The sequence below is a fragment of the Prionailurus viverrinus genome, chromosome A3 (genome assembly GCF_022837055.1).
Source record: "Prionailurus viverrinus isolate Anna chromosome A3, UM_Priviv_1.0, whole genome shotgun sequence".
In the NCBI taxonomy this organism is placed as follows: domain Eukaryota; kingdom Metazoa; phylum Chordata; class Mammalia; order Carnivora; family Felidae; genus Prionailurus; species Prionailurus viverrinus.
Window position 1 is genome coordinate 95,171,815 of NC_062563.1, and position 13,976 is coordinate 95,185,790.

A 13,976-nucleotide genomic window follows, 5' to 3' on the forward strand; every position below is an offset into this window, starting at 1 on the left:
AGAGAGCAAGCAGGGGAGGGTCAGAGAGAGGGAGAGAGAGAATCCCAAACAGGCTCTGTGCTGTCAGTGCAGAGCTTGATGCAGGGCTTGAACTCACAAATCAGGAGATCATGACCTGAGCTGAAATCAAGAGATGCTTAATGGACTGAGTTACCCAGAAACCCCTCACACTGCATTATTTTTAAGTAAATTCTGAACAACTTATTTCATCTGTTAAGTATTTTATGTATCTCTAAATGATGAGAACACTTAAATAATATAATTATAATTCCATAATCACGCCTAAAAGCAATATAATCACATAACATTTTCAATGTTCACTTTTAGTCAGCTGTCTAATAATTATTTTTCCCATTTGATTTGTTCAAATTAGGATTTAAACATAGTTCATACATTATATTTGATTGGAACATCTCTTATAACTTAAGTGTGTTATATTGCATTATTTTCTTAAATTCCATGTTTAAGAATATGGAATAATTTGTCCTGTAGAGTTTCTAGACTAGAGATCGTATCCCTGTGTTGTAACGTGAAATCTGGGTCCAGATTTTCTAGAAATTGATAGCTTAATGTTAATCAGAAGTTCTCAAATAGTTCTGATCTGAGGATACTTTTACATTCTAAAAATTATTGGATTCCAAAGAATTTTTATTCATGTGATTTACTATTTATAATACTATGTATTAAAACAGATATTTTAAAAATATTTACTAACTTGTTTTTATCATATTTGAAAAAATATCAACGATATGCCCATATGCATATAACTAAAGTTTTTCTGCTAGTCTGTTTTTCAAGAATTGTGTTCTATGAAAACGTGGAGTAAAACTCCATGTTACAAATGCTTTTCTTCAAGACAACCATTATAGTTTAGCACGCAGATTCCCATTTAGTCACACAAAATAGTAAGAGCAATGTATTCAAGGTTTGCAATTACTAAAATTAAATGTATTTACTGTTCTGTCAAATTCCTCAAGGATAGTTTTAAGTGAAATGTCTTTTTTGTTTCTTGTAAATGCCTGGAAATGAAGGATACAGGTTGATGCCATTGCCTTGATTAATGCCATGTCACCAGAAATTTTAACCACCATTGCCTTTGCTCCATCAATGCAAATGTCAGCACAGTAAAAAAGGCAAATACCATTTTAGTATTATTATGAAAATTACAACTTCACAGTCCCCCTGAAAGGGTCTTGAAGACACCCATGGGTCTGCAACTCACAATGGAAATGCTACTTTGATGTATCAGATTACCTACTCAGAACTAAACTGAGGAACTATTTCTCAGTCTTCCTACGCAGAGACAGCTAGATGGCAAGTCTACCTGCTGTTCCTTATGAACCCGGCTTTCCTTCTGACTTAGACACTATCACTCCAGGCTTCCTTCACACCTTGCCATAATATTGAGGAAGCATCTCTGAACTTGTTGTTCCTGTTCCTGTTCTTGGTTTCAATTCTTTCTTTTCCCTCAACTTTCTTTTCCCAATACTTGGCACTCACCAGCACTTCCAATTCCTGTACCCACCGATTTATACTTACTAGTTTCTTTTTTCTTTACTGACAAAGTTTTTACTCTTACTGGCCAAAGTTTAAAAAAATTCATATATATGCTTACAGGAATGAATTTTTGACTGATTAATCAAATACACTCTGGACACTTTCCTTAACTATCCAACGCTACTATATTTTCTAAGCTATGTACATCAGTATTTCTGCCATAGGGCTGCCTCCCTTGCCTTAAGTTTTTCAGAACAAAGTATTTGGCAAAGGACAGGGAAAGTTCAAACTTCACCTGTTCTTGGGGAAAGTGCTGGCCTGTTAACAGGAAAGAGGCAACATCTGTGGCAATTCCCAGGCTTTGCTGGGAAGACACTTCTCCCCATGGCGGGAATCTCCTGGAATATAGGCCAAGCCCTACCCCATGACCCTTGTTCTGGTTCCACATTCCGGTTATTCATTTGAGTGCCCCTCCTTCTAATTTTCTTATAAAAGCACAGTCTTCTCTGACATGACAAACCACTGCAAATCCCTGCAAGACAGGTGAGTGGAAGCTGACAGAAGATGAGACCATGGCAAGAGCTATACTGTATATATATTTGGGGGAAGATACAGGAGGATCTCTGTCAGATACAGGAGCTCTGAGACTCAGCACAGGCAGGCTTGGGAGGTCTCATGGGGTAGGAGCATATACAGATCTTCTAGTTCTTTCCAGAGCTATACAAGGGGATGGATGTCACTAAGATGAACTTATTCCTAGGGGACTAACAAAGGAAAGACAAAGAAGATGTGTGGCATCTCTATATGTCCTCTCTCTGATCACACTTCTCTTAGTGAAATCTGATTGCTTCCTCAGGTCACAGACATGATGCGGCCTCACACAGACCTCCCCAGCATGTCCTGGATGCTGTTCTCCTGCCTGATGTTGCTGTCTCAGGTCCAAGGTGAGATTTCTCTGCCTCTGACACTGGGTCCTTGCGAATGCTCAGGGCCAAGAGGAGAAGGAAGACTCTCGTGGTACTGGTGACATATATCCCCACACCATGAAATGGCCTGTGACTCGTCCATCACCACACCATCCTTCAGGGTAACCAGGGGTGGCAGGCATCACAGTGGTCCACTAGCACTGCAAGGAGGTCCTTTGCTTCTTGTCAGTGCACTCTCATTTATGTTGGTAGGCGAAAGAGGAAAGTGTGAAGGGACAGAAATAAAATAAGGGGAAGGAAAATGAGGATCCAGGGCAAGAATGTGTATCCTAGAGCAGGGAGGGTTGGACTGTGAATGGGAAAGATGAAAAGAAAGGAGAGGTTTCCTCATTTAGTGGGGCTGGTTCAAGAACAAGAAATCCTGAAAGTGTTGGCAGTGGTGAGAGGCAGTCAGGACTTTGGCATCACTTTCCCAAGCACCGACCCCATAGACGTTCCTTTAAGTCACCTCCCACCCTGATCCCCAGTCTCCTATTCACCTCTTCTCTCTCTTTTGTGTCCTTCCATCCTAGGTGAAGACTCGCCAAAGGAAGTGCCCACTCCACGGATCAGGTGTCCCAAAGGCTCCAAGGCCTATGCCTCCCACTGCTATGCCTTGTTTATGACACCAAAATCCTGGATGAATGCAGATGTGAGTACTTGGATTTGCAGGTCGAGGTTTTAAGGGAAAGTACACTAGAGACCTGGCGGTGGCGGGGGGGGGAGGGGGTTCCATTCCCCAGAGTTCCTTGGGGGTGACGGTGAGCATCCTCATCTTTTGCATACATACCTCTTCTCCCCTACCTCTGCACTGCCCGTCTCCCAGTGATGTCTCAGGCCTCCCCTGAGTCTCTCCCTTCCCCACACAGATGGCCTGCCAGAAGAGACCCTCGGGACACCTTGTGTCTGTGCTCAGTGGGGCTGAGGCATCCTTTGTGGCCTCCCTAGTACAGAACAGTGCGAACACTTACTCAAACATCTGGATGGGGCTCCATGATCCCACAGAGGTATGAATACATCTTCTCTCTATAACCTCTCAAGCTGCTATTGCCACCCAAGCCCACTCCCTGTCCCCTGTGTCTGCCCAGTAAATGCCCCAGAGAGCCTTGGAGCTCAGAGATCCAGGAGTATATTAGGAGAAAAGGGAGGACCTTGTGGCCAGCTGAACAGCTGAGTTCTGTGGAAGTCTCTTGACTCTGCTGAATTTAATCTGCTTCTTAATTTGCACGTGAGGCCATGTAATTCAGTTCTCTGAGCTTCACAGAGTCTACACATATTGTGCAGAGTGATTCTTAAACGAAGAGTGGATCCATTTTTGCTCTATGGAACAGACACTGTCTTTGAGGTTCAGAAGCTAATCACATATGCATCACTCGTTGCTGTTCAGTCAGTGAGAGGTTACTCTGAATGGGTCTATTGGTCTTTGTGTTTATGGGCTTCAGGAGTTGTCAATAAGAGCAAGGAGTTAGGAGGAGTCTCCCAGAGGAGAGCTTTGGCTCCCAGGCAGCATCTAGAGGAGCAGACCAAATTCTATGATGCTGGGGAGGGGTTCCTGCAAGGAGCCCTTTAATGGCCATTCAACCTCACTAGACTCCATCCTCTCTAGGGCTATGAGCCCAATGCAGGTGGATGGGAGTGGAGTAGCACGGATGTACTGAATTACCTTGCCTGGGAGAGACACCCCTCCACTAACCCAAACCCCGGCTACTGTGGGAGTCTGTCAGCAAGCACAGGTAAGCAACAGAGGAGCTCCTTTCTGCCAGACCTCTCCATCCTCTTTTTCCCTATTTCTCAGTGTGACCATCAGAGAATCCCCTTGAGCAAGAAAATGTAGGGTTGGTTTATCTTCTCCCACCCCTTCTCATCTCTCCTTTCTTTGAGTCCCATTCCCCTGGAGTAGGACACTGCTGAGGATGAGGGAGAGGCTGTGAATCCTACGCCAGAATCTGGGCTGCCTGTACCTTGGGTTCATGAGCTGCACCAGCCACATCTACCTGAGCTCCTCTGTCTCTCTAGGATATCTGAAATGGAGAGATTATAACTGCGGTGCGATGCTACCTTATATCTGCAAGTTCAAGGACTAGGTCTGGTGGGACGTCAGGAGCCTGAGTTTTGTGTGCAGCTCATCATGGACATATGACCAAGTGTGAAAACCTACCCTGGAAAGGAATAGTCTCCCCCTACCATCTAACCTGACCCTTCCTTCTGATCATTTCTCCTCCCTATTCATTTAACTTTATGTTCTTTTTGTGTATTACATGGCCTGAGATTGCAGAGAGCAATAATAAATACTTCATTCCATGTTGTGTGCTTTTGTGCTCCTATCTCATAGCAAAAATATGAAGAACAATGGGTATGGGAGGAGTTCTAGGTCTTGCCTCTGTCCAATGTTATTTATTCCCCCAGGGAAAATGCTTAAATGTACATCCCCACCAGTGTGTTTATGATCAGTATATAGTCCCTGTTCATGTACCTTTGTGTTGTTTATAGAAAAAGACATTACTCACCTACACATTCTATTACACATTCCTCCTATTTGTAATACTAACAGCCTTAGTGGTATCTGAAGATCTTAGAAGAGCACATCTGTAATCATTTGCTATCATTGATATTTTTTTTCTTTAATTTGCAACCTTCCTTGGACCCTGACTTTTATAAAATACATTGAAAAATGAATGGGTTTCTGATTATAGTGCTTACAGGTAGAGCATTAGAAGTTGTCACTCTCCTCCTTAAAACAGTTCTATTCTTAAACTAAGCACCAGAAAAATATTTGAAATTGCGATAATTTGTGGTGACCAATTGGGATTCATCTCCTGGGACTGGACTTAATTGCCTTCCATACAAAATCATATTAAAAAAATTTTTTTAAACATTTTTATTTATTTTTGAGGGACAGAGAGAGATAGAACACGAGTAGAGGAGAGAGATGCAGAGAGGGAGACACAGAATCTGAAGCAGCCTCCAAGCTCTGAGCTGTCAGCATAGAGCCCGATGCAGGGCTCAAACCCACGAGCTGTGAGATCATAACCTCAGTCAAAGTTGGACACTTAACTGACTGAGCCACCCAGGTGGTCCTGATTTTTTTTTTAAATGTTTATTTACTTTGAGGGAGAGAGAGACAGCATGCGAGCAGGGGAGGGGCAGAGAGAGAGGGAGACAGAATCCCAAGCAGGCTCCAGGCTTCGAGATCTGAGCTGTCAGCACAGAGCCCAGTGCAAGGCTTGAACTCATGAACCACCAGATCATGACGTGAGCCTAAATCGGAAGCTGACTGAGCCACGTAGGCACCCCCAAGATCAGATTTTTTTTTACCGAATTTAAAAATAATGGCTTTTGTCAACTCAGTCAATATTGTCTACTATACCTAGAGCCATGCTTGAGTTCCTAAAATACTAATCACAGTTGCTAAACTCATAGTCTGTATTCATAACCATTTATATCCTGAATAATCATAAATTTATTTCCTCTAGTGAACTCTTATGAACTTTTGTATCTAGAAGTCTAGAACAAAGGTAGGCAGGCAGTTTTTATCTCTTCTCTCTCTATCTGTTCTCTCCCACTGAACCTTCCATAATATAATGCCCTCTAGGTAGTTCCAATGCAGTTGATAAAAATGCTTCTCTCTCCTAATAATAACAACAACAATGATAATAATAATAAATAGTAATAAATAATCTCTTGGGGCACCTGGGTGGCGCAGTCGGTTAAGCATCCGACTTCAGCCAGGTCACGATCTCGCGGTCCGTGAGTTCGAGCCCCGCGTCAGGCTCTGGGCTGATGGCTCAGAGCCTGGAGCCTGTTTCCAATTCTGTGTCTCCCTCTCTCTCTGCCCCTCCCCCGTTCATGCTCTGTCTCTCTCTGTCCCAAAAATAAATAAACGTTGAAAAAAAAATTAAAAAAAATAAATAAATAATCTCTTATTTTCTCTCACTAAAAATTACTCCTACACCAGGGAAGAAGGTGTGGGTTCTCCAATTTGTGTTGGAGCCCTGGATGCCTAACATGTATGCAAAAAACTTTTTGTTATATCCAATATCCAAATTCCCCATAATTTCTTCTTTCAGAGTCCAGCTGGGTTGCTGACAGCTTGTAAGTGCCTTGCCTGAGACACACATAGGCTTCTGTTAGGCTGACTCAGTGTAGACTATTTGGATATAAGCTGCTGACATGCATTCTAACTCACTCAAGCAAAGGGGGAGGTTTTGGGAAGTATGTGGATTTATCTCAGTGCACCAAGATTAGGGAAGATAGCTGAAGGACTAGGAAAAGGAAAAATAAAGTTAGGAAATGAGGTTAATTTCTTCTTCCTTTTCTCTATTTTATTTCACTGGGTGCGATTTCTTTTAGCCAATCAGTTTCCTTGCCCTTGGGATAACTCAAGGTGACATGGCTAACTCATTCTACCAAACTTTTCACTCCAGGGATTCAAAACTTTAAGTACATTTTCAGTAAACAAATTTGTTTTCTGGAGAATATCTGATTATTCCAGCTAAGACTGGGTATTCACCTCAGTCTAGTCAGCTGAGGGAAAGAATTTGAGTCATGTAGTATTACTATGGGAGCCAAACTCACCTTTTAAGTAGGATCTGTGGATGTGACCCAGTTTTTAGTGAAGGGGGGCAGGAAGGCACTCCAACAGAAGTTTGCTGCAATAAACATGACTTAATTGTCTCATTGTTTTGTTCTGACCTTGGCCTGTTTTCTGATTGAATCTTATTCTTTGGGTACTCACATATTGCCACAGGTACCATACCTGCCTCTGTTCTTGGACTGCCCTCCAGACTTTCAGTAGTTGTCAGCTGGCTATTGTACTTACTGCTGTCATTGTATTTACCCAATTCCTGTTTGTTTTGAGGACTGTGAATAACCTGTCATGATGTGGATTTCTGCCAGTCATTGTAAGCCAATGAATTGGACAAAACCTTCCCATTTGGAACAGCACATCACCACAGGCTCCTGGGCCTCTTGATGGTGTTTCTGTCATGGACTTTACTCTCATCTAGAGTTCAGGAGGCAAAACAATTTGAAAGAAATAGCACCTACAAAGAACATCTGGATAAGAGTTAGGTGAACTGAGGCACCCTATTTCCTAATATCTCTGAATGTAACTTGGTGATTCATCCCTTTAGTTTTTTTTTGTAATTTATTTTTTAATTTTTTTTTAATGTTTATTTATTTTTGAGACAGAGAGAGACAGAGCATGAATGGAGGAGGGTCAGAGAGAGAGGGAGACACAGAATCTGAAGCAGGCTCCAGGCTCTGAGCTATCAGCACAGAGCCCGACGTGGGGCTCAAACTCACAGACTGTGAGATCAGGACCTGAGCCGAAGTCGGAAGCTCAACCAACTGAGCCACCCAGGCACCCCTCATCCCTTGAGTTTTAACAGAGTTCTTCCCTTTCCACCTCCAAACCTCCTACCACCAAACCACCTTTGTCCATTCTTCTTAAGTAGTTTTTTAAGTGCACCTCCAGGGTACCGTAGCACATCAACCATGTAGATCTCTGCAATTTATGTGTATATTTAACACATGGATTTATTTATAGATTTCTCCCACATGTCTAAAAAAGAATTCTCTAAAATTGCTTTCCTTGCAATACTCATTTCGTGAGCTACTCATAGACAACAATTTTGTTGTGTGTATACATTTTGGAAATACTCCTTAGGAAGTTCTAAAGTATACAGAGTTAAGTAGGTTTCTTTACCGCATGGCTTTTCCAAGTATTTGTATGCAAATGTATGAAAATAAAGTCATAGGGTTGTCAGCTCATCAGGCATTTATTTGGTCACACGTTTCTGTGTGCCTGTTTGTGTATCTATGTTTGGGAGAAATACCTATTAATAGATTATAAGTTGAATTCAGTTTTAATAATAGTCAAAAGCACTGTTTTTTCAAAGCAGGGATTGCAACTTACAGTCATTCGAAGTCATTAAATCAATTTAGTGGGTAATACAAATATATTTTCTTAAAAAGAGAGGAGAGTAATATAGAAAATTCTGCAGGATATTGCACAAAAATGTTTAATATTGTTTGAAATTTTGATTCTAGTTACGTGTGTGTGTGTGTGTGTGTGTGTGTGAAAAGCATTGGAATATAAAATATACTTCATATTGTAAATAGCAGTCAACATTTTGAATGCTAGTCTGAAGCATAGGCTTTTAGCTAACTATAGGTGAATTAAATGAAGTACCACTAGGGGGAGAGGTGGCCTAGCAGAGAGTATAGTACTGGGAAGATAATAAATAAGAATGATCTGGCTGCTTCCCCAGAGAGGGTTAGAAAAAAGACATTAGGGAAAGGGGGGAAAACAAGTTTATTCCTACATCCTCTAAGATGAAATGTCTGCTATACATCCCTGGGAACAGAAGAAACAAATCTTGCAAGTGAAAATGGACAGAATATAAATAGCGGAAGATTCAGGATTGGGTAGTTCAGTGTGTCCCTAACTAATAGAACGCCAGGAATATATATACAGAATGCTGGACACAGAAGTAAGACAGAGAGAGCTAGGACTCAAGCGCTCCTTATACCATCAGAAACTGTGAGTCATTTGTGGTTTTGTCTTCTCTTGGCTACTCAGAGTGAGAATGCTTCCTGTGTGTTGAAGAATGTCCCCTTGATATGGTTCATGGTGAGAGCAGAGTCACAGCTCCCATCATAGAGGCAAACGTGGCAGATATCTAAAGGTGGTAGATAGTTCTCTGGAGGTTAGGGGGTATGTTCAAAGCATGACAATAGGATACCTTAGCCAGGTAGTAGTGCAAAAAGAAACAATTTGAGATTATTCACAAAGGCTATGGAGCTTGGGGTTCTGCAGAAACAGCAGTGAGGGTTCAATGGTTATGACTCACATGGAGTTTCATCATCAAATTTTTCTAACTGCATGGTCTTGCCTGTAGTTTTAGCTCTTAGACTTTCCTGGTTCCTTCTTGTTGTACAAACCTGGGGCTCCAGGATCCCAATGAATCTCTTTTTTTCTTTTAAGTTTATTTATTTATTTTGAGAGAGAAAGAGAGCATGCACCAGCAAGGGAGGGACAGAGAGAGAGGGAGAAAGAGAGAATCCCAAGCAGATGGTGCAGAGCCCAGTGTGGGGCTTGAATTCATGAACCATGAGCCAAAGTCAAGTTTCAGAAGCTTAACCGACTGAGCCACCCGATGAATCTTTGATCTAATGAAAAACCTTTATATTTTATTTGTTTTGATCTTTATAGTTCATCAAGGTGTATTTGAGATGCAGTAAATTGCAGTATATATTCAAAATATAATTGATGTTTTGACATACATATACACCCATTAAATCATCAAAATCCAATAAGCATACTCGTCACCACTAAAGACCTCCTCTGCCAAGCCCACCTCTTACCTTCAGCTTCTCCAATCCCTCAAACCAAGGCAACCACTGATCTGTTTTCTGACACTATAGATAAGTTAAATTTGCATTTCCTAGAATCTTATATTAATGGAATGATACATTATATACTTTTCTCTCTGGTTTCTTATATTCAGCATAATCATTTTGAAATTCACTTATATTATTGCATGTATCCATACTTCATTTACTTTCATTGTTGAGTGATATTCTATTGTTGAGTGATATTCTATTGTGTGGATATGACATAATTTGTCTTTTATGTTGGTGAACATTTAAGTGATTTTCAGTTTTTATCTATTATAAATAAAACTACTGTGAACGTTAGTATACAGGTTTATGTACAGATAAATCCTTTTCACTTATCTTGGGTAAATATCTAGGAGTGGAATAGCTGCACTGAATGCTAGGCATATATTTAAGTTTTTAAGAACAGCCACACATTTTCTAAATTGATTTTATCATTTACATCAACACCAGTGGTACATAAGATTTCCAAGATTTCCAGTTGTTTTACATTCTCAGTATGGTCAGCCTTTCTAATTTTAGTCGTTTAGATAGGTATAAAGTGATATCTCATTGTGATTTTAATCTGCCTTTCTCTAATAATGAAGTTGAGAAATTTTTCGTGTGCTAAATTCCAGTCTTACGGTACAGCTAAGTGTCTTGATTGTAGTGATGATTACAAAAAGAAACACATGTGATAAAAAAGTGTGTGATACAGCTACACACACACACACACACACACACACACACTAAGTATATGTATAAAAGGTAAAATTTGAATAAGTTATCTAGATTGTGCTGTCAGTTTCCTGGTATCAATACTCCAGTTATGCAAGATTTAACACTGGGAGAGGCTGGTAAAGGGTTCTGGAACCACTTGTATGCTTCTTTGCACATTCTTATGAATCTGTAATTATTTCAAACTACAAACATTTTTCAAATTAACCCTTTCTTTTTTTTAATTTTATTTTTGATATTTATGTTGTGAGACAGACAGAGAGAGAGAGAGAGAGAGAGAGCAAGCGAGAGTGGGGGAGGAGCAGAGAGAGAAGGAAACACAGAATCCGAAGCAGGCTCCAGGCTCTGAGCTGTCAGCCTTTTGTCTCCCCAAGCTCCTTCATATTTAATTCCTCACCTTACCTAATTTTTTTAAGTGTTGCCTGTGTAACCATGTTCTATTTCATATCTCCATTTTACTCTTAATGTGTTAGAGATTCACTGTTGCCGAACTGTGCTGTGTTCTGAACTCTCCTGATACCACCAAAGTATTCAGTGAGCGAGCATTTGTATAATTATTTTTCTATCCCTCATCTAACCAGACTTACCTTTGTGGTACTGTTAATCACTTTTTCCTTCCTGAAGACCTCTAACTTCCTTGACTTTTTTAACACCACACTTTTCTGGATCTTCACATCCGTAAGTCTCCAACTCCTATATAAACACTTGAACTCTATCTAATCCTTAAATGTGTATATGTTCATTTAGATGCCAAAATACAGACACAAAATATTAAACACAACGTAAGTTTATTTGCCTTTCATATCAGATTTTGGATCCAAGCTTTTTCATCTTCTTGCTGAGGCATCTAATTGAATTGTTCTTGTCTGCTTAACTGAAGCAGAGACACAGCTCTGTCTACATTTCAGCTAGTGGGAGGGAGAAGAGTGGCATCCTGAGCCAGCCAACTTACCTCTAAGTTAGAAATGACCCAGCAGTTGTGCACATCACCTCTCCTCCTCTCCCAGAGCCTAAACTCAGTCAGTCAGCCATGGAGCTACAGATGCTGGAAAATGTGGTCTCTGGCATGATGGGCATGAAAACAGCTATAATCTTATTACCATGGGACAGTGGGAGAATGGATTTGGAAAGACCTCTAGCAGTCTTTTATTGGTAGTATTCCTCAGGATTTCATCTATAGTGAACTTATTCTTTTATTTTGTACATTTTTCAAAAGGTAATTTTATCTATTTTCTTGATTTTCACTCACTTTATTTTAGTCCCAATTGTGGATCTCCTTTGCATCACCTTCACTAGCCTTTGAAATCAACTATCTACTCACCTGCTTGACTTCTGCAGGTAATCACTTTTCTATCCCATTTAGAATGGTGGTTTTCAAATGTAGCCAATTTGCAACTCTGAGGACATTTGGCAGTCTCTAGAGTTTCTTCATTGCCACAACAGTGGTGGTGGTGGGGGGAGGTGTTCCTCCTGGCATCTAGTGGGTTAAAGTCAGGATGTTGCTAAACATACTGCAATGCACAGTGTTGCCCTCTACAACGAAGACTTAGATACCCCAAAATGTCAAATTGCTGCTGTTTAGAAACGTTGCCCTAGAATATTGCCAGTTACCTAGTACATGTCAATAGATTTTGAGAGAATAAATGAAAGAATAATTCAGTAGAACATGTAGAAAATGTAAACTCAGTAGTCTTTATGACATAAATAGTAAACATGAGGATATCATATGTTCTCACTCATAATCAACTACTCAGTAATGCTTACAACTTATTGAGCTTTGTGTATCTCATCCCATTTAAAATGAACGAAAAGTCTGTTGGGTATTAAAACATTGCACAGATGAGCAAAACAAGGCTCAGGGAGCTTGAGTAATTTGCCTAATATCAAAGAGCTAGGCCTCAAACCCAGGATTTCTGTGGCCATGAAAGCACCCCACGGCCTCTAGGATTCATTTTCCTTCCACTATACACTCAATCCTTTAACCTTGAATGCTTGAACAGTTAGGAGATGGATTGGACCTCTTCTTCTTTCTCTACTGGTGGTCACCCTAGGCAAGGATAAACTCGTGTCAGCATTTATGTTCCTCCCCTTGACAAAGTTGTAGTATCACTTTAGCCTAAAATTTTCAGAAGAGGGAAAACTAAGAAAACCCTTACTTATAACTCTGACCTTAGTAATGTTTTGAGCTGGCTGAAAAATTTCTGAAGACCCTGATGACCCCACCCTAGCTCAATCTCATTTGGAAATCCTAAGTGCTTGCTCTTCTCACCTCTGAGATTCTCCAGTCCTCAAGTCAGTGAAAGGGAAGCATCTATAAAGTACTTTTTTTGGCATGTAAAACCTTGTCATCTATCTTCTCCTTACTCAAATCCATACTGTGTTCCTCAGAAGTGTTAGAAAAGTTTTTCCTTTTAAAGAAAAATAGGAAAATATTTTCTATGAGAGATGGTTAAGGAACAATATGGCATAAATAGAGAAAAATAATAATCTTTCCAGGGATATATGCATCCTGAGAGAAGGGAAAGAAACAGAAATGCCTTTCTAAAGTTCTCTTCTTCTGTCTTCTGAATGCCATCAATTATTCACTCAAGAGGCTGAATGGAAGAAAAGGAAGGATTCTGTAGGAAGACATGCTGAGGTATTAGAAAAGAAGTCATAGTACAGACAAAGGGATTTTTGTTCATTAGCAATTTTAATTATATCAAGTGATAATTACCAGAAAAGGACAGTAGAAATTGTAGGGGGGAATCCCATTATATTAAAATTGACATGCATGAAATTATCCTATATTCTTTTAAGCTAATCCTGTTTTTCCTTTTTATCTTGTTACCATATTGTCTTTATAATTCTCAGCTAACTAAAGTCAAGTAAACAAACTACAGAGCCCCTACAATATCTAGTACACTAGAAATTATGCCAAAAAGTACCCTAGAATGCTAGTGTTGGAAGGGACTGTAATACTGACTGTTTAACACTTTTACTTCATTCCTCAGAGTTCTGCCCTGAAGGGGAGTAGCAGGCAAGGGAGCAGTTACACATAAAGATAGTTAATGTTAGGTGTTTTCAGGTAATGATGAGATGAAGAAATCAGTTGAAGTTACTGACTTATGATTCTTAATTTTTTAACTTGATCAATAGTCAGAAAACTGATATTTTCAAATGGTTGACATCTACTGAGATGTCCTCCAATGATCCCTGCTTCCTGGTATTGATACCCCGTGTTTAATCCCTTCTCCTGCAGGTGGGATGGCCCTGGTGACCTGCCATTTACCAACAGAATATAACAAAGATGATGGGATAGAGTTCCATGGTCAGGTAACAAATAACTGTGACTTCTCTCTTACTTGCATTCTTTCTCTCTTGCGCTCTCAGTCAACCACTCTGATGAGGAAAGCT

General features: G+C 40.2%; 1 protein-coding gene across 1 annotated transcript; it reads left to right on the forward strand.

Annotated features, from left to right (window-relative positions):
- Window positions 1–2,030: 2,030 nt before the first annotated feature.
- LOC125162551 (lithostathine-like) lies at window positions 2,031–4,732 on the forward strand. Its single transcript, XM_047853698.1, has 6 exons — window positions 2,031–2,040; window positions 2,354–2,441; window positions 2,996–3,114; window positions 3,332–3,469; window positions 4,069–4,195; window positions 4,479–4,732. Exons 2-6 carry the CDS (start codon window positions 2,363–2,365, stop codon window positions 4,544–4,546), a joined length of 531 nt encoding a protein of 176 aa, XP_047709654.1. The 5' UTR covers window positions 2,031–2,040; window positions 2,354–2,362; the 3' UTR covers window positions 4,547–4,732.
- Window positions 4,733–13,976: the final 9,244 nt, after the last annotated feature.

What these genes read in the sequence shown, in the direction of transcription:
- LOC125162551 (XM_047853698.1), top strand. Translation starts at nt 2,363, where the DNA reads ATGATGCGGCCTCACACAGACCTCCCCAGCATGTCCTGGATGCTGTTC. An exon ending in GGCTCCATGATCCCACAGAG is followed by an intron (nt 3,470 to 4,068) that starts GTATGAATACAT and finishes CATCCTCTCTAG; the next exon opens with GGCTATGAGCCCAATGCAGG. An exon ending in GAGTCTGTCAGCAAGCACAG is followed by an intron (nt 4,196 to 4,478) that starts GTAAGCAACAGA and finishes CTGTCTCTCTAG; the next exon opens with GATATCTGAAATGGAGAGAT.